The sequence below is a fragment of the Suhomyces tanzawaensis genome, assembly GCF_001661415.1.
Source record: "Suhomyces tanzawaensis NRRL Y-17324 unplaced genomic scaffold CANTAscaffold_1, whole genome shotgun sequence".
Lineage (NCBI taxonomy): Eukaryota > Fungi > Ascomycota > Pichiomycetes > Serinales > Debaryomycetaceae > Suhomyces > Suhomyces tanzawaensis.
The window spans coordinates 308481-335039 of record NW_017963636.1 but is presented as its reverse complement, the minus strand read 5'-3'; the positions used below and the strand labels follow the sequence as shown (position 1 = coordinate 335039).

Genomic DNA, 26559 nt, shown 5'->3' with positions numbered 1-26559 from the left:
TTACCTTATACTTCCCATTAGCCCCAAAGATAAACCTTCAGAAGAAGAAAAATTAAAAACAAACATCTACAAAATGTCCCGTGCCCTTTCTTCCACCAAGGTGCTTGTTGGCACTGCCGTCATTCCAGCCACCATCATATTTTCCATCGAGTCGGGCAAAATCCTCCATATTGTGCACTCAGTCCTTCCCGAGTCCCACCCCACGCTTGTCCACTACAATGTGCTTCCAGCTGACTACAGGAACGTGTCGCCTCTCGTGATCATGCCAGGGTTAGTGGACGCCCACGTCCACTTGAACGAGCCGGGACGTACCGAATGGGAAGGGTTTGCGACCGGAACCCGAGCCGCGGCCTTTGGCGGAGTCACCACCGTGATCGACATGCCATTGAATGCCATTCCCCCCACCACCACTGTGGCCAACTTCAACTTGAAGATCAACGCCGCTAAGGGCCAGACCTGGGTCAACGTGGGCTTCTGGGGTGGCTTGATCCCCGACAACTTGCAGCACTTGAAGCCTTTGATTTCCATGGGAGTAAGGGGCTTCAAGGGGTTCTTGATCGAGAGTGGGGTGGACGAGTTCCCTGCCATCGATCCAGCATATATCATCCAGGCAATGGAGCAGGTCAAAGACAATAAGACGGTGTTGATGTTCCACGCCGAGATGCAGCCCGACGCTCACAGACCATCAGTGGCGCTTGCACAAAGAGAGAACAATTCGCCAGAACTCGTTGCCAACCACGCCAAATTTAGTGTTGGCGAGGACGACTCTGACGAGTCAAGTGCTCCGGAAACCGACCTGAGTGGACATCTCCAAGTTGGGCCAGTTCCCATCGCCCACAAAGATGCGATGGCTACCCTCTCCAAAGATATCGAGCAGTTTGACCTTGGGATGTCTGCCTCCTTCATCAGCAGGGCTCCCCAGCCAGTGGTCGAGCTTTTGAACAAAGACAAATCGAACCATCACGAGGAACACGAAAACTGCCATCTTCCCCACAACCATGCAGGATCCATCGACCATTCGGTGTTGACAGATGCTCAGGCCACTGCCTTGGCCAAGTCCCCACTCTTGGCAGCAGCAGAGCCTACTTTCGGAAAATACGCTCGTATGGCCAACCACCACTCCGCAGAAGAATCGCCTTTCTACAAAGCCATAGACATGGACGACACCCAGAAAACAAAAACGCCTCTTTTATTGGCACAACAGGAAAACTCGATTTTGGAGGATATCGATCCCACCTCCTATGCCTCTTTCTTGGCCTCCCGTCCTGACAACTTCGAAACCACCGCAATTGCTGAAATCATTCACTGCTCAACTCTTATTCCCACCGTCCCATTACATATCGTCCACTTGGCCACCCACGAAGCCGTGCCATTAATAAGAGCAGCAAAATCAAAGGGCTTACCTATCACAGCAGAAACATGTTTCCATTACTTGTCGTTGTGCGCCGAGAAGATCAGTAACTGCTCCACCCATTTTAAGTGTTGTCCTCCCATCAGAACCGACGACAATAGAAAATTATTGTGGAAAGCCTTGAGAAACGATATCATCACCACGGTTGTTTCCGATCATTCTCCTTGTACTCCGGAGTTGAAGGGGTTGGAGAAGGGTGACTTCTTCGAAGCCTGGGGAGGAATTAGTTCCGTCGGTTTCGGTTTGCCTATTTTGTATACCGAGGGGCTCAAGCTTGACCCCCCAGTGACCCTTGAGGAGATCAACAAATGGTGTTCGATCAACACCGCCAAACAGGTTGGATTAAGTCACTGCAAGGGTAAAATCGAAGAGGGATATGATGCCGATTTATTAATATTTGACCCAGAACAAAAGTACATTGTTCAGAATCAAGAAACGTACTTTAAAAACAAATTGACAGCATACGATGGGCAGGAATTCCAAGGAAGAGTTGTCGAGACCTTGGTGGGCGGTAACAGTGTGTTCGAGTTTGGTAAAGGTCACTCCGACATTGCCATGGGTAAGTTGATTTTGGAGCCAAGATTCGCATAGGGCTCTTTTGGAACCACAAATGGAACGGTTGCTAAAGCAACAGTATATTGCTGCGAAAAACTTTTTGACACAATGCACACAAAATGTGAGTTCTTGAACAACATTGGCTACATTTTAATCACACCACGTTCAGCTTCTTCTTGATATGCCTTGTTGAGCTGTTCATGTATGTAATAATAGGATCAATATAGAGGTTTAATTTCAATTCATTCCATTCACACCACAATAGATGATGTGCTTGCACATTTACAATTGAGAGTATCTGTAGGATTTTCATTCCTCAAAAGTGTATGCTTAGGTATTGTTCTACTATGAGCTGTTGCTAAACAGACGAACTACTCCTGGAGCTTTGGAGCCTAGTGGAGGCAATGTGAAAGTTAGCCTCTACAGGTGAAACAAATTGTAGCACCTATGATTCAATCCGAGCTGAATCAGTGACCAGTCCTGAAGGGCTCATCTGTATTGACTCCACCTGGTATACTTAAACTTATACTTAAACTTAGATTTAATGAGACGAGATTCCGAAGATACAAGATCGAACTAGCTAATCCTGCATGGTTCTCAAAAATTATTAAGGTATTCAATCACCAGCCGCCAAATAGTAATGATCCAGGTAATGCCATGCGCTTGCCAAAAGGCAGATCTCATTATCCTTAGCTTGCTACACTGGCAATTTACTTTCTTCACCCAATCTTCCTATTTGGCTGATCTATCAGCACTTCTGGCAAAATGCCACTACCCAGTGTCTGTCCTGCATCTTACCCCCTCCTCACCTTATCACGGCCTCATCTCAAACCAATCATACAACAATGAGTCCCAAGTCAAGCCAGTCCAGTCGAGTGCAGAAAACATCAAAGACGGCACAGACCCTACCAGCTCCCACAAGAGACGGGGTGCTTCTTGAGCGCCTCGATAACGAGGTCCAACTCATTAACCAGCTCAAGGATGGGATACGACAACAAGTAGCAGCAGCGAAGGCCAACAAAGAAAACCAGGCTGAGGATAGTCAAAAGAACGTATCCGAAGAGTCAAGTCTCGGTAAAGAGCATATAACAACCATACTGGGGGCCATGGACCCCGTGATCAACCCTTCAGATCCGGACTGGGCCACCATCTCTGATCAATACAAGAACATTGACACCAAGTCGTTCAGACAGTACGAACTTGCCTGTGACAGAGTCAAGCAGTTTTACGAGGAGCAGCACGAGCTGCAGACGGTTGCATACAATATCCAGGCAAGGATTAACTTTAAGACCAAGACTAGAGCTAGAATGACAATATGGGAAGGTTTGGAGAAGCTCAATAAGTTGTTGGACGACTCAGATCCCGACACAGAGCTCTCACAGATCGACCACGCACTACAGACCGCCGAGGCCATTAGAAGAGATAATCGTCCAAGGTGGTTCCAGCTCGTGGGGTTGATCCACGATCTTGGCAAGCTTCTCTATTTCTTTGATTCCAAGGGCCAGTGGGACGTGGTGGGTGATACTTTTCCTGTGGGATGCAAGTTCCTGAAGAAGATAATATTTCCTGATAGCTTCAAACAAAATCCCGACTTTTTCAACCCATTATACAACACCAAATACGGTATTTACTCCAAACACTGTGGTTTGGACAAGGTTATGCTAAGCTGGGGCCACGACGAGTACATGTATCACGTTGCGAAAAAGAGCTCAACTCTTCCTCCAGAAGCGTTGGCGATGATCCGGTATCACTCGTTCTATCCCTGGCACCAGGAGTATGCCTACAGCTACCTCATGGACGAGCACGACAAAGAAATGTTGAAGGCAGTCAAGGCATTCAACAGGTACGACTTATACTCAAAGACGGACCAACTGTACGACGTGGAGGAGTTGAAACAGTACTACTTGGAATTGATCGACGAGTACTTCCCCGACAAGGTGATTGATTTTTGAAGCCAGCAGTCGCGAGTGCCTCCACTTCGAAGCCCCGGGTGGCTGTATATTACTGTATATTACTGTGTATTAACGTATTATTATTGCTGTATCATTATGCATCTAACTAAATAATTGAATAGTTCCGAAGTATTGTTCGATTCCGTGAGGACCTGGATGTTTCCAGAAATCGTTGTAAGTAGTCAAAATTGTGACATCACCTCCAGTGCTGTCCAAGATTGCTTTGATAGCGATTTGCTGATTTTCTGGGGATGGTTGGTTAGCACCGTTCAGGTCACCTTGCGATGGGTACCCAGTTTCGGTGATTACAACCTGCTTGGAGCCACAGACAGCCTCGACCAATTTCTTTTGACCAGCAACAAAGGAACCTGCTTGGCTGGCATCGACACTGGGATCGAAGTAGGAGTGGGGGTTGATTCCGACAATGTCGATCTCGGAATCATTACACAATTCGGGGTGTCTGGTGAATGAAACAGGAGGTTCCGAAGTGGTAATGTGGCCGTTGTAGCCATTGTTGTTCAACTGTTGCTTGACGGACGAGATCTTGGAAGTCAATTGTGACACGCTAAGAACGTTGTCGTTGACAGCTTCGTTTCCAACAGTGATCACATCGAATACGCTCCATCCTTGAGATTTACCGTAATCGATGATGTCTTGAACCGAGCCGTCAATGGAGTCTGCACCCTGGCCAGGGGTGAACCAGACTCCTTGGTTGACGGTGATTCCCAACTGGGAGCATTTTGGCAAGGTGGCTGTGAAAAGGTTGCAGTCAGTTCCATAAATTCTGAGCTTCTTGATGCCCTTGCTGAAAATGAATTCGAGGTCGCTGTCAATGGTTCCCTGGTCCTTGCAGCTTCCGTTGTCCTGGTAAGGTGAGTACACGATGACAGAGGGGGGAGTGATTTGGCCAGACGAGGTTGGCGAAGCAGCAGAGGACGACGAGGAAGTAGAGGAGGAAACAGCAGTGCTGAGAGTAGTGCCAGTGGAGATAGGCTCCGAGGAAACATCGGAAGAAGGATCTGGCAACGAGACGGTGGTAGGAACCGTCAAAGAAGTGGAAGATGTAGGTTCCTGTGGAGTTTCAGTTGAGATAGCCACGGAAGTTGGAGCGTTCGGGGTTGGCTGAGATGGGGATGAAGGAGATGAGACTTGGGCTGGTGCTGAAGCCGTGGATGAAGCGATTGGGGTTTGGCTGGTTGGTTGTGGAGCAGGGCCTTCAGTTGTTGGCTGTGGAGAAGGACTTTCGGTGGTTGGCTGTGGAGAAGGACCTTCGGTAGTTGGCTGTGGAGCTGGACCAGCAGTCTGTTGTGCTGGCGCAGTGGTGGAGGTGGTGGTACCCGGAGCAGGAGCGCCTTCTGCTCCTGTATTCAGGTCCACTATGCTAGTACGAGTCTGGGGTGTGGTGGCCCATTCTTCGTTGGATAATGTGAAGGTGTAGCTCACTCCGTTAGAGATGAACAATTGCACTGGTGGAAGATACAACGTGGTGGTACCGGTTGTGTAGGTCTGTGTGGTTGTAACTGTGGGGGCAGTGTGGTACCTCGTTATGACAGCTGGCAAAGGAGCAGCTTCGAGGACTGTGGCAAAGAGGGCCAAGGCAATAAGTTGGTGTATCATTGTAAAGAGTGTGGATTGGGCTATGTGTCAAACAAAAGAGTGTCCTGAGTGGGGAAAGGAATGTATATGGCCCTGAAGTAGCTGTAAATGTCTGAACGAATGTAGTAGACTGAAGAGTCAGGAATGAGACACGATGTGTAAAGAATGGATGGCCCGAAAGGTGAAGTGTCAAACTTCTCAAGATGCGGCCTGCTTTTTATAACTGCCCGCCGGATGCTTCACGGCTGGCTACTGCATCCGGATTAGGTTTGAGGCCACGCATTTACATAATTACCAGCGATCCATATGGGTGGATCGTTCTTTGCTTGTGAAGGTTTAGTTGACTGAAAACGCTAGTGAATTTTGCATCCGCCTTCATGCTGGGTGACACAAAGGCCCAAAACGGCCTTTGCCCGCACGAAATGGGCACCATGTACACGTGACACGCCCGTATTGGGTCGTTGCTGCAAGACAGGTGCGGCGCCTTTCCTTTTTCAGCCAGGATTCAGCCCGAGTGGTGCGCGCGATCCTGGTCAGCTGTCCATTTAGGACTTCTATGGCCAGCAGTTCCCCTGAACCAAGACAAGTTAGAGATGTAGGAACCGAGGTATGAACAATCCCGATTGTTCCAGTCGCTACGGAATAGGCCCCTATGTCCTGAAAACTTCTGGAAGTCTTCAGCTACTTCATCTGCTTTATACATCCTGAGTGGAAATCTAAGTTTGCTAGACGAGCAGATATGTACAGTTGACTTCTGATTAACTTTATTCGTTTATTTTCTTAACTAGAACGTTTATACCATTTTAGCTTCTTGGTTTCAAGACTGTCGTATCTGCATTTAACCTTTTAGATTAATTTGAGTTATTAAACGCACCACGCCATGTCCTGCTTAGGAAATATGGCACTCCCAATGTATCTCGGAGATCGTGTATGGCCACGAGGTTGGGCTTAATTATCCAAAATATCAAAAATGACCTTTAATTTGTCGCTGTCGATCACTTGTAAGCTGTTCAAGTATCTCAACAAGCTTTTAATTAACTGGAAAATCTGCGGCACCGACAAGTTGATTATGGCAAGTTGTAAGATCTTGCCAATGTTGATGTTGTTGACGGAGATGAAGGTTTGGTAGTACAAGTAACTGAATGAGCCCATCAAGAATTGACAGTCTAATCTGTCGGTGATACCACCATGACCTGGAATGGTATCACCGAAATCCTTGATACCAAAAGCCCTCTTCAAACCAGAGGCAAAAAATCCTCCGAATGGGGCAATAAGGGAGGCGAATGTAGCCAAGACTGCAGCGTGGAAATACACAGGCTTGAAGCTGATAATCTCGAAACGTCCGCCCAAAATATCCACGATATTTTGTGGTAATTGGTAGATTTGGGGGATGAATACTGGCTGAGGGTCGCAATGAGGAAAGTTGTACAAGTGGGTAGACAAGTTGATTGCAGGACAGATCAAGTAATCACTCTGGGACAACACAAATGCGAAGAATGTGGCAGCAATACCAGTGCAGATCCAAGCTCCAACAAAACCTTCCACGGTCTTCTTGGGACTAATTTCAATCAATTGAGTTCTTCCGAAGGTGATACCACACAAGTAGGCGAAGATATCGTTGACGATAACCAAGGCACATGGCAAGAAGAACCAGAAAATACCATTAAGAATGTTGTCAATAATCAAGTGCGATTGGAACACCACCAAGATGAGGGTCATATGGGTGATGCACAACTGAGCAAACTGAAACTTATAGTAGCCCTTCTTCAAGGTCCACACAAAGAAGATGAACCCAGCAATGAACAAGGAATAGCTGACGAATTTATGATTGAGGACAAGGAAGGTCAACACTCTGTTGGTAAAGATGGCATCTTGGAAGAAGTTGAAGAAACTCTGGCTGTCCAAGTAGTACAAGGTGGCAATTAGGAAGTACCAGTTGAGGGACTTGTTGTATGGGATTTTTTTGTCTCTTGCAGGCTCAGCTGTTAATGCGATGATTTCCTTGAAGGTGAGAATTTGGAACACCAACACGAGGCCAATCAATGGAAGATGGCCAGACGCGAGTACTGCGAAGAACGACAAGATCATGACGAAGGTCCAGATGGTTCTGGTCACAAACGCCTGCTTTTTCTTCTCAGCTTCGTTAGACACAACAACCTTCTTGGGCTTGGCCTTTTCGCTTTCTTTGGTGACGGTTTCCTGGCCAGACACTTTGGCGTGGTTGTCCGTGGTCACCGCGTCCACCTTGGCCGTGGAGTCGATCTCGTTCTTTTGTGCCATGATGGATGAGACTCCGATGGGCAAATGTGCTGTGATTATTTTGTGGGATGGTGATTGGAATAATCCATAATTTTAACTTGATCTGCGAGTCCGCGATCACATGCCCAGTGTTGGGTGCGTGTGAGCAGCACAATCTGGTGCGACTCCCTCGAAAATAGTGTGTCACCCAAACATCCTTAGTGATGGTTAATTAGATAAGATGTGTGGTGTGATCCACGGTGTTCAGGTGCCAGAAGAGTCATTCCGGGCTGAAGAGGAACGACGGTGCTGATGGCGAGATCCGCCTCAAAGCCTACCATCTTTTTTTACCGAATGACTGCTAGACGGCTGCCTCTTAGCAGCCATTCTGAGACAATAGAGCGGGTGCGGGTATTGTTGCACCCGACCGGAGGGAAGGAGCACTTGCCCAGTGGAACTTCAGGCGCCCTACCGCCACTAGAAGGGCAACGCCTGACGCTAGCGATGGCGACGGTGGGTTTGCCACCAGGCTTATCGTGGATCACGTGATGCATTGGGCCGTTACCCGGCCCCCTCGCCCTTGCTCCCTGGCGGTACACGACGCAGTCATTGTAAAAATCCTCACTACTTATAGCTGGTCCCACCTGTTTGTCTTTATCTTATCTACGAGAATAGACCTGTTTAAATCGACCGTCTACATTTTATGTCAACTATCCAAAACTTAAACTCATTTGGTATGTATCCATGCGAAACACCCTAGCGGAAGAGTCCAGCATCCTCAAATTTATCCAGATCACCAGCGAGGCCTCGAGCGTAAGCGAAAACAGGATACCAGCACCCGCTTAATAATCAAGAACCAGCATGTCCACTCGCCGATCTGCAGCCCAGACCCTTACTAACATCAGACCCATTCGCTGATACTGGTGATTCAGAAGCTCAGCCCACGAATTACATCCATATTCGTATTCAACAACGTAACGGTAGAAAAACTTTGACCACTGTCCAAGGTGTACCAAGTGAATATGATTTAAAGAAGATTTTAAAGGTTTTGAAGAAGGATTTCGCCTGTAACGGTAACATCGTTAAGGATGAAGAATTGGGTGAAGTTATTCAAATGCAAGGTGACCAAAGAGTGAAGGTTAGTGAATTCTTAACCACTCAGTTGCAGTTGCCAAAGAAGAACATCAAGATTCACGGTTTCTAAGCCGCTTGAATCTGAGGCTAGTGACGGCGCCATGAGCGCTGTCTACTGGTAGACTAGTCAGAGTCTTCGTGACTAATACACACCGATCGAAACAGTCGTAGTTATTGTAGGCCCATTCCTGCCCATTATGTGATTAACATTAGTTCCACACGATAGGAATCACCCGTTATTCCACTGTAGATGGTAGCCCATAGATGATACACTTACTCAGCCTGGACATCTCATTTCGTGCTGGGGCTCGATGTGTGCAGTGCGACTGATCACTCGAAGCATTAAAGATTAGATGATCTTCAAACTATCAGTTATACCAACACGATGGCTGGAGACTTGAACCTAAAGAAGTCATGGAACCCAGCATTGGTCAAGAACCAGACCAAGGTCTGGGAGGAAGAGCAGGCCAAGCTTGCCGAGCTCAAGAAGATCAGAGAACGAAATGAAGAGTTGGCGAAGGAGCAGGAGTACCTCAACTTGCTCAAGTTGCAGCACGGCGATGATTTCAACAACGACGACTTGAGCAAGACCGAGAAGTTAAAGCTCAACAAGTTGAACTGGATGTACGAGGACGTACCCCACAGCTCTAAGAACGAGGCGGGCTTTATCGAGAGAAGCGATGAGTTTGTGGAGGGTAAAGAGAAGGTGGAGGGCATGCTCAAAGGAAACAGATCTTTCAGACGCAATGATGGCGACAGTATAAGCAGAATAGTTGGTGTGGGCAAGCAGAAGTCTTCTGCGGTGATTGAAGACGATCCTTTGATGAAGATACGCAGTGCCAGATCCACCATGGTGACCAGGGATGCAAGAGAAAGGTCACCCGATAGAAGTAGAGATCAGGACAAACACAGAAGTGACAGGCATAGGCACAGAGATGGTCATAGACATAGGCATAAACACCGGAGTGATACGGAGAGGGATTCTCGGAAGGACAGAGGTCTGGGTGAGAGAGAACGCAGTGATAGAGACTCTCGCAAACAGGATAGCCGGAAGCATGGCGACAAAGAACATCGCGATAAACACACCCACAGGAGCAACTCTGAACGAGATAACAGTCACAAGCGCAACAGTGCGGAAAAGTCATCGCCTAAAGAGCTGGATACATCTTCAAGGGCTCCTCAAGTTGCCTTACTTTACTGAACCTTGCATAAATGTGTCATTAAGTCATCACAATTCCATACAATATTGACCCTCTTTATTGTACTCCACTTCTTGGAACTTCCATGTGTACCAAACTCTGGTCGTGGTTGTCACTCGTGTCACCTTCAATTCAATGCTTTGACCCTGCTGAATCACGCTAGAGTGGACTGGAAATAATATAGGAAACCACGAGCTACAAAACTCGTCTCCATCCCCATCGTCGGGCAGGATGGTTATGTTCAAGTGCCCATATAAATTGCTCCTGAAATAGCCAAGGAAGCAATTTAAGGAATGGGTCATTGACGATGTGAAGTTGATTGTTTTGGTAATAGAAAATGAATCATCTGAGGGATGTTCAAATTCCCACACCTTCTGGGAGTTGGCTAACTTGATATACCTGGTCAAGGAACACAAGTACGGGCGCAGGTCAACATCGTTCAACAATGGAGAAAATATAGGTTGCAAGTAGCTGGTGTAGCTAGAAGGAATCATAATGCGAGGCTTTGGCTCCCTATTGAATGGGGCTAAGATTTCTGGGCACAATTCGTTGTCTCCAAAGGACCCGAGAAGTTCTGAAATGACTAGATGTGGTTTGAAGTCGGTTTGATAATTCCGTATGTCACCGAGGACGATTTGGGCGGAGTTGGACCAAACTGTTCTGTTTTTCTGTTCTAGGATAGTCATGCAATGGGGGTTTTTTTCGACTAGCAAGACAGTCATCTTGCAGCTATTTTTGAATAGCTTATCCACCAACTTACCCTTCCCAGGTCCCACCACCAATACACGAACGTTCTCGTAATGGTGTGACAAATCTTCCAAAGCTAATTCTATAGCCTGGTCATACTGGTGGTACTTGTTTTCGTCTTTCTCAAACTGGTCGTACACTCCGACAGTGAGATCATCACGCAACGGCTGGAGCGGGTCGATCAAGAGGTTCTGATAGGGGTGGACCACGGAATGTCGTATTCTCCTGATGTTAGCCAACAACGCTGGATCGGGTAATACTATCGGAACTTGAGGATAGCACTTTAGTTCCGCATATTCTGGCTCGGAGAAGATATCCATAAAGAGGAGGTCAGGCGACTCGACCCTCCACTGTTGGAGGGATGGTGCGCACAAGTACAACAGCAAGCGGATATGGCCTGCTAGTTTGTGCCATAACTCGTACCATGCGAGATTGTTTGTGGGTACAAGCAAGGAAATCTCGGGGTAGGAACGGGTCAATTGTGTTATTAGATCCGTGGCATCCTCTCGGATCAACGCAGGCATGTCTAGCACAAAGTGAATGATCTGGGTGGGGAAACGGGTCCTTTGCTCGTGGGCCCACGCCAAGGCACTGGCCGCTGTTCCCGCGGCAGGCTTGAGCCTGATGATAACGTTGCACAAGAGCTCTGTGTCGATGGAGCTGTAGTCGTGGTTGGATCCAGGACAGTGTGTATAGACCACTAGATGGAAACCATTTCTGAGTACTTGTAGGGGAGGATCGGTAGTTTCGAGGGCGTAGTAGGACATCTCACGCTGGCAATGTTCGATGAAGTACACCGCTGGTCTCTTTGGACTGACTAACAGACGAAATTCTATACTAGCAGTGTGGTCAATGTAATATGCTAGTAGTGTGGTGTCTGGCGGCGAGTCAAGAGAACGACAATCTCACGCCTGGTGCCTGTGATACTTGTCCTGTGGCGATTGACGCAAGACAGTACCCGAATGCCTGATGTGGTGCTGTTGCTCTGTCGTCCTCCGCAAGAAGACAACTCAGTTAATTAGCCGTGCTGTCGCTTCTATTCTACTGGCGCATTTCAAGCTGCGCACACCGTACCAAACACTGGCAGGAACAGGCCAGTTCCAATTAGTCACCAGCGAAAAGACCCGACTGGTAGCCAGCAGCATGGTGCTTACATCCTGAGCGGCCCCACCCTGGTCCCACTTACTCCTTTGCCTCCCCAAGAGTGTTTCTTCCTATTCTGGTAGTCTCGCTCACCACAAACACTCATCGTACGCGTCCATTTTTTCATGCAAAAATCGACGTCCAGCGACAATCGACATTCGAGAACCAACCACCACCCACCATCCCGTTTGAAGCCAGCAAGCTGTGGAAGTAATTGAAAGGCCCCTAAAGTACGACCTTCGCCTGTTGCTCGCTTAGCAGCCATCCGCACATAAACCCACCCAGAAAACACCCCTACACCAATGGCTAAACCCAGATACTTGACCGACACCGAACGGGCCAAAGTGTTGGAGTTCCAGGACATGATCCACTACAGCCCCAGGTACAGCGACGACACCCACGAATACAGACATGTGATGCTCCCCAAGAACATGCTCAAGGCCATTCCCCAGGACTACTTCAACCCAGAGACAGGCACTCTTCGTATATTGTTGGAGGAGGAATGGAGAGGGTTGGGCATCACCCAATCGTTGGGTTGGGCCCACTACGAGACACACGCCCCCGAGCCCCACATCTTGTTGTTCAAGAGACCCATGAACTACGGCCAGTAGGCGCCAGCACGAAGGCACAGGCCCGTGGTCGCCGTGGCTGGCCACTGCCTCAATTCTGTGGGTTCTGTGGCCGCCTGGCTTCCTTATCATACCACCCATCTCCGTATACGGACTGCATCGCCCCCCGTGGCATAGATATGTATTGCTAGTAATGTATTAGCATCGTGAAAGGGCTGCAGTAGCAACAACAGCCAAACCAGTAAGGATCAGTCTGGCTGCCTACTTTCTCTCCTGAGAACTGGCCAGCTAATTCCTATTTGTTGAAAAGTTCTTGCAAGTTACCGTATGGCAATTTCCCAATGAAGAGTCTAGAAATCGTCATTCCGAGATCACCAATCTTTACGACTGAAATACACTCTAGTGGGCACCTTTTATAGATATACATGGTCTTTCAGTACGTGCTATTTGTGTAGTTTCATTCTGTATTCTTAATCCGCTTGAGCCTTCCTGGCTCATGGATCATCTTCTGCCATCGTGTGATGATCTGTACGCGTCAATCGATATCACCAAAGTCACTACTGTTTCTGCCCTGCAACCACCACCCAGCTTCCAGAAGACGTCACCTATCGTATTCGTGCGTTTCGATCGTGCCAGCCTGCATTGCTGTGTGACCTCCTCCATCTTGAATCATCCACCATGCCACGAATAGCTCCAGTAGAACTCAACCAATTCCTAGATGATCTCGAACTGAACATCAACAACGACGACAACACCGACTTCAAGAAGCTTGTGCTCTTCTTGTTCAGCTTCACCAGTGAAAAACTACAAGAACTTGCCCAGGAGCCCAATGATCCCACCTCCATTCAGCTACTCCAGCGTCTAGTCTCTGCACTCGAGCTCGTGCTAGGCAAACGGCTCCACCTTTTGAACCTCCGGTTGACTCCCAAAGATACTACCTCCATCTCGCAAGAACTACCCAGCGCCAGCGATTTGCCCCTCTACGAATGGGCCATCCAGTTCACTTTACATCATCTCCCCAGCCATTACGAGCCTGAAACGCTCAATTGCTTGAAGTCCTTCATAATAAACATCATCAACCTTGTCACCACCAAGCTACACAACCTCAAGTATTGCATGCTCATCCGAGACCAGCTCTTGGCCCTTTTGCAAACCGATTTAGATTCCTTACTAAAGACTTTAGTCAACTCCACGGGGGTTTCCTTGCCTAAATTAGTTGGTACGATTCATTTATTCACCATTCTCAACGACTATGACTTATCAAATAAATTGGGCTTGAATCTTGCCCATTACCAATTGAAGTTCGAAAGCTTTGCCAGAAAGATATGGTTTCTTTTGAATGAGATTTTACCAGTGGCCGATTCTGACTTCGTGTCGAAGTTGCAGGACTTAAAGTCTCTATTGATACTCAACCAGGCAGACAATTTGGTATTGAACGATATGGTTACCTGGAATCAGATTTCATTTTTAATCTCATGGATTGTGGAAATTTTGAATGCCCCGACAACGGGCAATACGGAAACTACACTTTCAAGGACAATTAGTACCAGCTTGCTAAAAATCTTCAATCATTGTTTGGAAAAGGGCATAATTGACAGTTTGATTCATTTTCCCAACTTCTCGGGCGTATTGTATAACTTGTGTGATCAGCATCGCCCAAACACACACCCATTTCCCCCTACTATTCTCAAAACATTGCATATTATAAACTACTGTTACAGGCTAGCAGTGAATGATAAGATATTAATTAACTCTTATCAAACATCAACTTTGAATCAATTTTTAATCGTACCATTTGGTGAAATCGAGCTCGATGGCTTAAGAGCTAGAACTTTAGATCATTTCGGAGAAAGTAAGACTCATCAAATTTCGGAATTGTTATTCTACATGTCAGACAACGGAACAGATGTATCGAGTGAAAGAAAAAGGGAATCAAATGGAACCAACGGAACAAGAAAAAGAACTAGAGGGGATGCGGAAGGAGTAACAGATCTAATTGAGCCGATCCTTTCTACTTCATCGATAGATCTTAATAGCTGGATTCAAAAAGTTCAGGAAATGCTAAAAAATGATTCGACTTGCTCGAAATTGAGTAGTCTTCACATGATACTATCTGCAATGAGTCACTTCCCGTGCTTGGTTAGTAATGACTATAATTTTCAAGCACAAGAGTGTACCAAATGTGGTACACGATCGATGAACAAAAATCCATATGAGGTCATAAACACACATAGAAAAACTGTTTTCGAAAAGAACGAGATTAGTGTGTTTTACAATGTTATTTGTCAGCTCTTAGCATCTGAAAAGCGGTCAATAATAGAGAAGAATCCTGTATTAGGTTGTGATTTATTGCTTTCAATATTCAGTCTTTTTAGCAGCTATGCTCCACCAATTAAAGGAAAAGATTTATCTTCTGATATTATCTTCAGGTTTTTAATCCAAATGCTACTACAAAATAACAACAGGGAAGTAAGGTTAATCGTCACTCGCATCTTACCTTTATACTTGGTTCAGCCAGAAAGCGAACAAACTGAGACTAGTTTCAAAATTATTTTCAAACAAATTTCGTCAATTGAATTCAGCACTGATGAAAGGAGGCATTTTGGGGAGTCAACCATCAAGGCCTTTGTCGAACTAGCTATCATTTCAGGAGGCGAGAGACTTTGCATTTTATTTATCAAATTGATTGATTTACTAGGTGAGAATAATGATCAACATGTTAACTATGTGTACAACGGGTTCCTACAGATCGCATCAGCTAAGTCTTTGGCACCTTATAAATTACTATCTCCATATCTTCCCAGCATAGCTGAAGTCATCATAAAGAAAACGAGAATCTTGAATAGAATCACAGAGTTGTTGGGCATTACCAAAAAGTTCTTCTTGAACCGAACTAAAGAATATACCACACCCCGCCTATTGGAATACTATAAGGCTGATTTTATCCAGGAAATTGCTGAGGCTGCAGGAATTTCCAAATCTGATCTAATTAAGAAAAACTTGCCTCGAATCATTGCCACATATCTTGTCAAAGATGCTACTATAAATGAAAAGTATATTATTAATGTTTTGAGTAATATCAATCCTAAGTATAAACAGGTTACTTTAGGGGATCTCATTTCACGAGTTGGAGAAATAACTTGGTTTATTTTACTTCAAATTCAAATAGATTCGGATTCGAAGCAGTTCTTAAATGAGGAGAGAATATTGAACGCACTCAAGTATGTTGCAAAAATCGCGATCAAGCAGAAAAGGCTCCAAGTGAAGGATTCCAATTTTGACTATATTCAACATCACTTGGGAGAGAATGTCTTAGAGTTAGTTCAGAAGTTTAGTGAAAATGTTCATCATATCACCGGTACAAAACCATTCTTGGAAAAGATTAGTTCTTTAAGAGCAATCGAATTTCTTATCAACAAGAATATTAAAGCTGTCACTACTGCATTGGGTCAAATTTCCACTTGTTTACAAGCTTCATTGGAGAATCCGGACTTTCAGTATCTTGCCTTAGAGTGTTGGTTTGGCTTGGTTCAGAACTTGCCTCCAAATCATCTTATCTCTTTGATTGATATAGTAATATCTTTGATTTTCCAGAAATTCAATTCCTTTGAATATAAATCGAAGCTCATTGCTGTCGAAATCCTCAAGAAGATATACGAAGGAATCAAAAACAAGTATACCAGATATTCGCTATACTACTTGTCAATACCGTTTTTGGATTCCATTCAAAAGTATATGCCAATATCGGACTTCAAGATAACTAAGCATATGTCTAGGTTGAGCATATTTCAAGAATTTACCAGACGACTTAAAACCAGTAATGAGTACGTGGTTCAACAAGCATTGCAAGATTTACTGAATTATTGTCAAGAATATCAAGCTAACTGTCAGGCGGAGTATTTCCGAGACCCTCTTTTAGAGCCTAGCATTAGTGAATTAGTTCGGACAGTCCTTGATACTGCCTCAAAATTCAAGAATAGAAATGAACTTATCTCCACAAACTGTGCCAAAGTATTGTCAACTATGGGTTCTTTGGACTTTAATAAGTTTAACTTCAAGTCAGTAAAGAGCCAAATCATTGTCATTCAGGATTTTAAGGACTACAGGGAAAATAGTGAGTTCTTGATTGACTTCATTGAGAACATGGTTTTAAAGATATTCTGGTCCTCGAATAATCCAATAAAGCAGTTGTTCTCCGCATATGCAATCCAGAAATTTCTTGAGATATTGAACTTAAATGATGTGATGAATCCTAATAAAACGAGTCAGGATCATCTAATTGCAGTATGGAATAGGTTTAATGAAGTTTCTAAATCTACCCTTATCCCACTCCTTAATTCAAAGTATGTGGCACCGATTTCCAGATTTGAGCCACTAGGATTTCCATACTTCAAAATTCACATGAAGTTTGAAGTGTGGTTGGTAGATTTTACATCTAATTTACTTCGAAGACCATTGAAGAGTGTGTTCGACAAGACAGTCCCGCCTACAAAAGAAACCATCTTCGAAACTTGCTCAAAGCTAATCAAAGATCAAGACATTTCATTATGTCACTATTTATTGAAGTATGTTGCATTAAGTCATATCATGAATGGAAATGATGAAGTAATTCTGGACGTTAAAAAAGAGTTCATGGAAATATTGAATGCAGATATTAGGAGTGCTTCTGGTGATAGGATGGAACTGTTAAAAAACTGCTATCATACCATTTTTGAGGTATTGGATTATTTCCATGCTTGGGTTTCGTCAGCAACGCAGTATCTAAACAATTCAGCCTTAGACTCGCAAGAATTGAGTCGCTTCAAGAAGCATATAAAGTATGTTAACATTTTCCTTGATTACATACCAATGGACTTAATTGCTATGAAATCATCACAGTGTGATTCCTATGAAAGAACTATCCTATACTTGGAAAAGTGTTACAGAAGTGGAAGGGTTGAAGATTCCATCATTTCATCAACACTTCAGTCAATGTATGCTAATATCAATGACTTCGATGCTTTGAACGGAGTATTGAAAAAGTTTTCGACCAATAACTTGACCGAAAAACTCAGAACCTTCCAATATCATGATAATTGGTCTCTTGCCCAAGAATCATTCCAAGTAATTTGCAACTCGGAAGATCAAAAATTCGACAATATTGAAAACAATACCAAGCTTCTCAAGTCTCTTAGTGATCATGGCCTTTATGAAGAAGTCTTGTCTAACTTGGCTGCAAAATCTGATTTGATTAACCTAACTTCGATTCCACTTGATTGGTCGATGGTGGGGCTCCAAGCATCTGTCCAAGCGGGTGACATTAATCAGATTAATAAGTGGATTCTTATTGCTAGTTCAATTGGTAAACCAAAAGATGTGGAAACTCAGATTGGATTCGAATTTGCAAAAGGTATCAAGTTTCTTTTTGAAGGAAAAAATGATGGATTTGAAAGATGTATGGAAAGTATGTATCGAACCATTGGATCTTCACTAGTTTCTTCGATATCTTCTAGTTTTTCCAGAAACACATATTTGATGAACCAGTTACATGCGATTTATGACTTCTCGTTAATGGTTGCACCTCAAGACGAACTTCGCAAAAAAGACAACGAGAGAATACTTAAAGCAAGGCTAGAAAATATGGATCAAGGATTTGACCTGCAATGGAAGATACTCACTTTGCATCAAGTGGCCAACAAAATATTGAAGAATAAAAGTAAAATCTCAGAATTGTTGCTCTACTGTTCTTCTCTTGCTAGAAGAAACCAAAGATTGGATGTTGCAACAAGATCTACCATTAAGGCAATGGTCCTTGATGATCAGAATGCTAATATTGAATACGCAAATCTTTTGTGGGCACAAGGAAAGCAAACAGAGGCCATTAAGTCTTTGAGTGAGATTATTGTGGAATACAAATTCAAGAATGATGAGGCAAAGGCTCAAGCCCAATTACAGTATGCAAAGTGGCTTGATGAGTCGAATCATTCGTCATCTCTGGCCATCATCAATGAGTATTCCAAAACAATTGAACTTGATAATCGCTGGGAAAAGCCATATTATGACTTGGGAGTTTACTACAGCAAGATAATGGAGTCTACAAAGGACCAATCTGGATATTATGAGCAACAAACTGTTCGAAACTTCTCAAAGGCATTAGCGGTTGGTAACCTGTACATTTTTGAAGCATTGCCTAAATCTATTACTATCTGGCTCGACTTTGCTCAAAGAAGATCTAAAACGAGAGAGGCAGAAAGAAAATTAAATCAAATAGTGGAAGATATTGATAAGTGCCTAACTACTATTCCTGCTTACGTTTGGTATACTGCCATTACTCAATTATTATCCAGAATTGTTCATGAGCACAAACCATCATACGAGAAGCTAGCCGCTATTATCAGCAACATCATCAAGACTTATCCTAACCATAGTCTCTGGTATGTGCTTTCGCATTCACTGTCAAACGATTCAGTGAGAAGAGAAAGAGTGAATACAATTTTGAAGAAAGTCAAGAATGATGATTCAAGTTATGGAGTCACCATAGAGAATGCCAAAGAGCTATTTAATAGTTTGATCAAGATTGCAAATTTCAAAATTCCAAAATCCCCAAGAGCGAAAAGGCTTTCATTAGAAAAAGACTTTAAGGTTACGAATCTATCCAACCCTTACACATCTCTTGTCATTCCTGTTCGCTCCAATTTAGAGATCAGGTTACCCTCTATTCAAACTTCTAAATTCAATGCTTTTCCCAGGTCTGCTTCTATCACTTTCGATGGTTTTGATGACATTGTTAATATTTTCTATTCGTTACAGATGCCACGTCAAGTGACCATAAGAGGATCTGATAACCAACCGTACAGGCTTATGGTTAAACGAGATGATACAAGAAAGGATGCAAAGGTGGTGGAATTTACTACCATGATTAACAGACTACTTTTGAGCAGTACTGAAGCTAGAAAAAGAAAGCTAGTAATTTCAAACTACTCTGTGGTAGCACTCGCTGAAAACATGGGAGTAATTGAGTTTGTAGCTGATGTGCAAACAATGAAAAGCATTATTAGCGAGCAAAGGAGAAAGATGGGACTAGTTGTGAATGAAAGAAAAATATTCATGAAGTTGGATGAAGCTCAAAAGATGGTGAAAAGTTCAAAATCCTCAGACCTACAAACACTTAATAACTTGACCGAACTATTCAAATCAGTCTGCGAAGAAAATTCACCTGTACTACACAATTGGTATATAGACCAATTTTCAGATCCTTCGGCATGGTATTTAGCAAGGAATAGTTTTATTCGCTCTAGTTCAGTCATGTCTATTGTCGGATACATCATTGGCCTTGGTGATAGACATTGTGAAAATATCCTATTCTTCAGAAAAAATGGTTCTGTATTGCATATTGATTTTGATTGTTTATTTGACAAAGGTTCTACTTTGCCAACCCCAGAAATTGTTCCTTTCAGACTAACACAAAACATGGTAGATGCTATGGGTGTTTGTGGAATTGAAGGGGGGTTTAGGATAACTTGTGAGGTAACTGGATCCATTCTTAGAGAAAATGAAGCTCCTTTGATGAATATTCTCGAGACATTGCTTTACGATCCATTGCTTGATTGGAAGAGTTTGCAAAAGCCCGAGACGCATTTATCCAAAGTGAGAAGAAAGCTTCGAGGTTTAGTGAATGAAAAGGAAGGATTGCCTATGAATATACATGGACAAGTGGATATATTGATCCAGGAAGCTACTTCTGTGGAACGTTTGTCTCAAATGTATGGGGGATGGGCTCCTTACATATAGCTTTTTGATACATCATGCCTCACTGCAGATTGTATCATGTTCGTGTTTGGAACTTTAGTTCCTTTAAATAGGTCTTCGATGTCAACATTATATTATGGATTAAATATATACCCACAAGCTAATGTCAGGAACTAAATGATCTTATCTATCTGACAAAATAAGTACTCTACAGTCAAAGAAGTGATATGATTTATGAACTTTTGCTATACTAAGGGCTATATTTGTCTGAGGATTTCAGCCATAGGAATAGCTGCTGCATATTTTACTCCTTTTAATCTATTGGAGGTGGCGGTTTTCTTGTCAATCTTCCCTCGTGCCCCAAAGCAGCAACCCCACTAATACTAGAAGTAGGACTTCTTGCTGCTAAATTTTGAAGGCTTGTATTGCTAGCAAAATTCTGAATTTTCTCATTGAAATCAACAATTAAAGCTTCATCCTCAATATCACTTGCTACGGCATAATTCATGGAGCTGTCATCAGTATCAGGAATTGATGTCCTTTTGTGGCCGACTTCGAGAGGGTCCTCGTTGAAGGTTTCACACTTGAGTGGCTCGCTCTTGAGCGATTCCACTTTCATTTCACTTTCTAATGCTTGATCGGCTGGGGTGACAGGAAAACCAAGATTCGCTGACTTTTCAGCTACTTTATCTCTTAATGAGGTGTTGCTGGCAAATCTGCTGAACTCGTATGACGGGTTCTGTTTCGAAAAATGGCCTTTCTGACTTTCGAGGCTTGAATTTGATGCTTTTCTTGGGAGGCGCCTGCTCAGGATCATTTCTGGAGGCGTATACTTCTCTTCTGTTGAAGCTTTCTCATCTTTGAAGTACCATTTACCGATTTTTTTCAATGTATTCATGGTAGCATTCCGAGTAGATGCACCCAGTGACTGTGACTCTACTTCACCCAAATAAGCCTCGTTCAATCCATTATTAGATCTGGTATTCTTAAGCTTCTTTCCGAAGTCTGTTATGGTATTGGAAAGCTTGCTCTTTGATTTCTGAGACGAAAGCTCTATTTTCTCTTCGATATCACTAGGTAAATCCGTCTTCTCTTCAAGATCAGAAGCCAATGGTTGTGTTTCTCTCTGTTCTTCACTTCCTTGTGGTGGTTCCCAAATGCCCCCACGATAAACCTCATCAGTTGTTTCATAAAATACAATATCATCCCAATGAGGAAGAACAAAACTCTCCTTAACTGCCTCCTTGAATTTCTTTTCGATGGTATTTGTGATTATGGTGTATGCCATCTGCCTAGAACTTATAACTGGTTCTATCTTCAAGTTCATAGTTGGTTCAACTTCGAATGCATACCAAAGTCTACCAGATGGTGGTGGTTTAAGTTTTATAAGCATACGTCCCTCTAGTTTTGAAAGGGTAATACGCAATACCAAGTCCACATCTCGGGTTTTAAACCTAGCACCTAAACTGATATTGACTTTAGTAGCTATTTCAATGGAAAAGTTTCCATGGTATGTCATATAAGTTGACACAAGAATAGTTCCATCAGGATTGATCTCTTTGAGACTTGGATATGTGAAGAAAGGGGCAGAATCACCCGGATAAATTGAATTAATTACGAACTTGTCCAAAAATCCTGGTTTCTTGATTTTGTTAAGCTTCTTGGCTACTTTCGTGTAAAGATAAGTTTCTAGCACCTTCGTCTTTTGAAAAGAGAGGAACAATCTTCCGATGAGTGCATTTAACCATTTCGTTTGAAGCTGACCCTCAGAACTGTATAATGTTTGGATGAGGTCCATGATGTGACTAGTGGTGAAATGGAGGGTCTTCGCGTGTATCTCTGGATCGAGAGAAGAAGCGAAATCATTGTGAGCTGGTTGTTTAGTAGATCTGATGAGTGCAAAATACCAGTCTTCCTTATCGATATTGTAATCGCAGTAAATGAAGAACTTCGCCTCTGGTGATTGTATTTTATTGGGTTGAGTTTCGGATGAGGGCTTCAAGATAGCAATTGCTGAGCTTCTAGTGAACAAGCTCCCATCTGACAACCCCCTGGGCCACAAAGATACAATGTGACTAGATAACACAATCACATGCTTGACGTCTTTTAAGCTTTCGTCTTTATAGAGAAACAAGTTGCCATGTTTTAGAATTGCGTAGTATCTGTGTTTTCTTTGAGAATTTCTGATTTTATCGCTTGGCTGGTTAGGTTGGTTTGCAGATGCTGCTGTGGCGGCTGAAGGCGAAGTGGAGCTTGTAGAAGCCACCACGGGCTCGCTCGCAACATCCTCGGAAGAAAACCCACTGAAGGGGAAGTCGAACGATCCGGACCTGGACTTCTTGGTGCCATTACAATCGTTCTTTATGATAACCGTGTCTTTTTGCACAAGCTTGTAGAGGGAGGAATAAGCCGACTTGTTTTCAGGCGCCTCGCTAATGGACTGGGTGGCAGATGTGATGTCGTCCGGCGACTCCAAATACTCCTGGGTGACGAAAATCCACCCTGTCTTGAAGGTGTCCAACCCTGACTGGGTCTTCTCTTCCACCTCTCCAGCCTTTAGGGGCTCCGAATACTCCAAATTGTCCCCATTGAGCACTCCAGTCTTGGGTGACTTGCGACTGGATGTGTTGGCATTGCTATCGGAACTGATCTTGGGGTGGAGATAAATGAAGGTGAAAATGAGGAGGGGAAAAAAGGTTATGCCGCCTACAAAGTAGGCGACTAGTAGTTGGGTTAATTCCATGAGGGTTACGGAATTTGTTGGTAGGCAAAGAACGGTCTGTGGTTGAGATAGGGTACCCCAGATGATTCACTGATATGTGCAGGGCTGTGGTCACGTGACACAATTCTTAGGGGACCAGCAAGCAAGTCTTTAGAGTTCTGAAACACTTATCGACTTACAGTTAAGCTTGTCGTTTCCAATTCTCTTCCTTACTAAGCTTGTTGTTCCGCAACGACTTTTACTGATTGCCCCTGGTGGCTCATGTTCAAGGAGGTGGTGGTCAAAGTGGGAATCACGTGGATGGTTCTATGCAGCTGCCTAAATAGAACGGCATTAGCATGTGTCGTGGAATACCGACATTGTCGTCTAATTGACGAATTAAGAAAAAAGCATAGTTAGGGTAGCCAAACTTGTCTATCTCGATAGATGCCCTGTGTATCTTTAACGACCCAGCCCCCTAGAATCTTTCCTCCAAGATACCAATAATTGCCACCAAAGTGGCGAAAATGCTGGATTTAGGGGAAATTTCTTTCCCTCACTCAGAAAAGAAATTTTCGATCGATGCATTCCTACTAAAATAGTTCGTCCTTGTGCAGATAAGCGGAACAAGAACAAAAAAAAATTATTACGGAGGGGAACCTAAACCGAGCATTGTGTGAAGATCCTGTAGTCCAATAATTGGTCCGCCTGAAAAACTGTGAGCATGGGACCAAATCTGAACGTCTAACTTCGCTCAAAACATGTTTTACAAATGTATTTCAATTCAATAAATCCATTTATTATACTTATTACTGTACATGTACCGAGAAATAAATTAAGGTTAGAAATAAAACTGTAATAATAGTTCACAAGAAGAAATCATTTATCAAAAATGTACCAGTACTGACCATTTCACTAGCCTTACCGGACAAGATAGACCTCTTGTTCAAAATCTTGAAGATATCATGAGAGTCGCCATCGGCAACAGAGTAAGATGAAGCATTAAGTGCTGAAGAAGAACAGGAAGTAAAATCGGATAAGTTCAAATTGTTGTGATTCTGCCTGTAGTGAAATCTCATTTTGTTATTCACTTTAGAGAAACCATCCGATGTAGAAGGAGCAGCAGGAACACTTGGAACCTTTTCCTCTTCACCATAAGAAAAATAGTCATCAAAAGTATATGACTCACCATTACTTTTAGAATTAGAATTAAAGTTGACATTCTTGAAGAATGGAACGTTAGGATTATGAGTGAAAGTTGGAGTGGAAGGGCTTGGAGGGTTGGGTACTATATCGTGGTTGGTTGGCTTCCGAGAGCTCGAGTTTAATAATGCAAAAGAAGAATGATCGTTATACACTTCGAGAGGAGTTTTCCTGAAGTTGGCGTAGTATGAGCGAATGTTATCGTTCAATATTTTTGTGAAATTGAGCGATTTTAACTCGGTGAAGCTAATGGGATTGCTGCTTTGCAGTTGTTCATTATTCACGGATGCATTAGTCTCTTCCTCGTCCAAGTTCAAGATATCATTATTCACATTAGTCAAGCTCAATAGCTTTTCAACAGGATCAATCTTGTCACTATTCACTTCCTCTGGTGCTTGAATCCTCCTCCTTTTTGATGGAACAACTTCACTGTCTGATTTCCTAACTATAGGTTTGTTAGTGGGTTCTAAACAATCAAACGACTCTCTGACCTTAGAGGTCATGGTGCGTGTACGACTAGACTTACGAGTAGACATTGATAGAATCGATATGGTCAAACCAATGGCAAATCCAGGCCTGGTATGAATGAAATGAAAATATTTGACGGGGAAGTCAGGTCAACTGAAAAACTAAATCAATGGAACAATTCTACTCAACACAAGGTGGAATATGTGCTAAACTCTAGGCTTCTCAGACAGTTTGTAAGCAGTACGTGATCAAGATGTGAACACTTCTGATGAAAACTCTGGGGATTGGTTTTTGATATTTGGAGAGGGGGACCATATATATAGACAATTTTTCTAAAATTTTTTTTAGCATTTTTTTTTATTTTTTATCTAGCATTTTTTTTTTTTCATTGAAAAATTTTGTTTGTTGTCGGACCAAGATATGGCAGAGAGGGGAGGGAAAGTATGCCTGGTAAATTTTTGTGTCGCTGCTTCTTTCGCTATATATGGGGAATTTGAGGAGTCATGTCACCACTGGGAACCGATGCATCATGAACAGGGTGCTTAATATCACCATTTGGCACTCATGGTAGTCGCTATGCTATGCTCGTTTTGATTATTTGCCGTTACTTTTTGTTGTTAGGTGCCCGCGAATTCTGTTGTACATGCATCTCTACCTGCAGGACTGCAGTAAAACAAGTAAGGTCAAAAATCTCTGATGCTATTGGTGGAATTTGGAAAGCCCCCTAAGTCAAAAAAGGTCACTACACCCAAATAAAAATGTAAGCTAGATATGCACATTTGTGATTAGATGTTGTTCATTACATGACCAAGAAATTTGCCATGAAATTTTCTGTGCCAGGCTCGCTTATTCTTGAACCCCCCAACCCCTCAAGTTGAGATTTCAGGCTGAGTGGTTTTTAACAAATCCGGGGGAAGCCTCTATCGTCCTACTAAGCATTCAAGTAATCATAACCTTTGTGTTAAGTCCACGTAACTGATAAGAACGCTGAGGAGCAACTCGGAGTAACAAGCTCAATTGAATTTATCTGGTATATCAAAACCAGAAAAGCAACCCAACGTGGTTTACCAAGAATTATCCTACTGTCCCTTGTGATAAGCCTGTAGATTTCTGTGACCACGACGTTTTGGTACCCTCCTCCACCCACGGGGAGTTGTTTGAATGTTCCGAACGCTAATCTCCTCACTCACTCAACCCCCCTAGAACCCCGATTAGGACACTCCAGGGATATTTCACCACGGGGCCGACATTTACGAACCCTTTGGGAGTACCAGTAGACTGGCCCCTTTGGACTTCTGCAGAATTACTTCCCTACATGGCTGATCCTTTTGTGCCTGAGAATTATTCTATCATTACTCCTATCTAATCTATTATCTTTACTAGTGGAGACTATAACATGACATGGTCACAAGCCCCGTTGTGTGCCTCTACCGCCAAGTGCCTCATCAATAGAAACATGGTGCCTTTAGGACGGAATTTCCTGACTAGGTCCAATCGAATAATAGGTATGATCCTTTTGGGCATTGTTGCCCGGAATCAGCACGTTTCCGCCTTGCTGTCAGATTTCTATTCCCGAATGCGCATTAGCCGTATGGTACAAACATTCGACTGGGAGTTTTCCACAAGTTTGGAAGTGGGGAATTTGGTAGATTAGCAGTGCTCTATGTAGCACACAAGAAATGGCAGGTGGGTCGATCCCCCTTCCACGGGCAGCTTCGGAACACATTCGATTTTTGAAAATTTCATTATTTGCACCTAGGTCCGGTATGAGGAATAATTGTTAGAAAAGGTTCTGACTACCTTGATCACAATACCTGGATCTCAATACAGTGAGTGATATCTGGCAAGGTAACCCATTTGTTACTTCATAGCATTGATTTTGCAATATCCCTTTTTGCCCAAATTTTGAAAATTT

At 43.5% G+C, this 26559-nt stretch overlaps 12 protein-coding genes across 12 annotated transcripts; 7 read left to right on the top strand and 5 right to left on the bottom strand.

The window, feature by feature from the left end:
• Positions 1 to 73: 73 nt before the first annotated feature.
• On the top strand, positions 74 to 2226 carry DAL1 (allantoinase; the record flags this gene model as incomplete). Its single annotated transcript, XM_020211095.1, has 2 exons — positions 74 to 688; positions 776 to 2226. The coding sequence occupies 2 exons, from the start codon at positions 74 to 76 to the stop codon at positions 2000 to 2002; spliced, it is 1842 nt and encodes a 613-aa protein (XP_020066582.1). The 3' UTR covers positions 2003 to 2226.
• Positions 2227 to 3072: 846 nt separating this feature from the next.
• On the top strand, positions 3073 to 3918 carry CANTADRAFT_45268 (uncharacterized protein; the record flags this gene model as incomplete). The annotated part of the gene is made up of 1 exon (XM_020209194.1): positions 3073 to 3918. The coding sequence occupies one exon, from the start codon at positions 3073 to 3075 to the stop codon at positions 3916 to 3918; it is 846 nt and encodes a 281-aa protein (XP_020066581.1).
• A 102-nt stretch (positions 3919 to 4020) lies between these two features.
• Positions 4021 to 5535, bottom strand: SCW11 (putative glucan endo-1,3-beta-D-glucosidase; the record flags this gene model as incomplete). The annotated part of the gene is made up of 2 exons (XM_020209003.1): positions 4021 to 4911; positions 4963 to 5535. 2 exons carry the CDS (start codon positions 5533 to 5535, stop codon positions 4021 to 4023), a joined length of 1464 nt encoding a protein of 487 aa, XP_020066580.1.
• A 927-nt stretch (positions 5536 to 6462) lies between these two features.
• On the bottom strand, positions 6463 to 7794 carry CDS1 (phosphatidate cytidylyltransferase; the record flags this gene model as incomplete). Its single annotated transcript, XM_020208645.1, has 1 exon — positions 6463 to 7794. One exon carries the CDS (start codon positions 7792 to 7794, stop codon positions 6463 to 6465), a length of 1332 nt encoding a protein of 443 aa, XP_020066579.1.
• Positions 7795 to 8455: 661 nt separating this feature from the next.
• Positions 8456 to 8956, top strand: SUI1 (translation initiation factor eIF1; the record flags this gene model as incomplete). Its single annotated transcript, XM_020209124.1, has 2 exons — positions 8456 to 8486; positions 8658 to 8956. 2 exons carry the CDS (start codon positions 8456 to 8458, stop codon positions 8954 to 8956), a joined length of 330 nt encoding a protein of 109 aa, XP_020066578.1.
• Positions 8957 to 9271: 315 nt separating this feature from the next.
• CANTADRAFT_87480 (U2-type spliceosomal complex subunit) lies at positions 9272 to 10087 on the top strand (the record flags this gene model as incomplete). Its single annotated transcript, XM_020211345.1, has 2 exons — positions 9272 to 9890; positions 9915 to 10087. The coding sequence occupies 2 exons, from the start codon at positions 9272 to 9274 to the stop codon at positions 10085 to 10087; spliced, it is 792 nt and encodes a 263-aa protein (XP_020066577.1).
• Positions 10088 to 10114: 27 nt separating this feature from the next.
• On the bottom strand, positions 10115 to 11035 carry CANTADRAFT_33299 (PRMT5-domain-containing protein; the record flags this gene model as incomplete). The annotated part of the gene is made up of 1 exon (XM_020208505.2): positions 10115 to 11035. A coding segment is annotated over one exon (921 nt), but the record flags the coding sequence as incomplete, so codon positions are not given.
• Positions 11036 to 12277: 1242 nt separating this feature from the next.
• CKS1 (cyclin-dependent protein kinase regulatory subunit) lies at positions 12278 to 12586 on the top strand (the record flags this gene model as incomplete). Its single annotated transcript, XM_020209299.1, has 1 exon — positions 12278 to 12586. The coding sequence occupies one exon, from the start codon at positions 12278 to 12280 to the stop codon at positions 12584 to 12586; it is 309 nt and encodes a 102-aa protein (XP_020066575.1).
• A 636-nt stretch (positions 12587 to 13222) lies between these two features.
• On the top strand, positions 13223 to 20314 carry MEC1 (protein kinase; the record flags this gene model as incomplete). The annotated part of the gene is made up of 2 exons (XM_020209115.1): positions 13223 to 14459; positions 14571 to 20314. The coding sequence occupies 2 exons, from the start codon at positions 13223 to 13225 to the stop codon at positions 20312 to 20314; spliced, it is 6981 nt and encodes a 2326-aa protein (XP_020066574.1).
• Positions 20315 to 20585: 271 nt separating this feature from the next.
• CANTADRAFT_3553 (uncharacterized protein) lies at positions 20586 to 23015 on the bottom strand (the record flags this gene model as incomplete). The annotated part of the gene is made up of 1 exon (XM_020208643.1): positions 20586 to 23015. The coding sequence occupies one exon, from the start codon at positions 23013 to 23015 to the stop codon at positions 20586 to 20588; it is 2430 nt and encodes an 809-aa protein (XP_020066573.1).
• Positions 23016 to 23752: 737 nt separating this feature from the next.
• CANTADRAFT_24393 (uncharacterized protein) lies at positions 23753 to 24792 on the bottom strand. Its single transcript, XM_020207101.1, has one exon. It carries the CDS (start codon positions 24710 to 24712, stop codon positions 23840 to 23842), a length of 873 nt encoding a protein of 290 aa, XP_020066572.1. The 5' UTR covers positions 24713 to 24792; the 3' UTR covers positions 23753 to 23839.
• Positions 24793 to 26040: 1248 nt separating this feature from the next.
• On the top strand, positions 26041 to 26298 carry CANTADRAFT_87440 (uncharacterized protein; the record flags this gene model as incomplete). The annotated part of the gene is made up of 1 exon (XM_020211339.1): positions 26041 to 26298. One exon carries the CDS (start codon positions 26041 to 26043, stop codon positions 26296 to 26298), a length of 258 nt encoding a protein of 85 aa, XP_020066571.1.
• Positions 26299 to 26559: the final 261 nt, after the last annotated feature.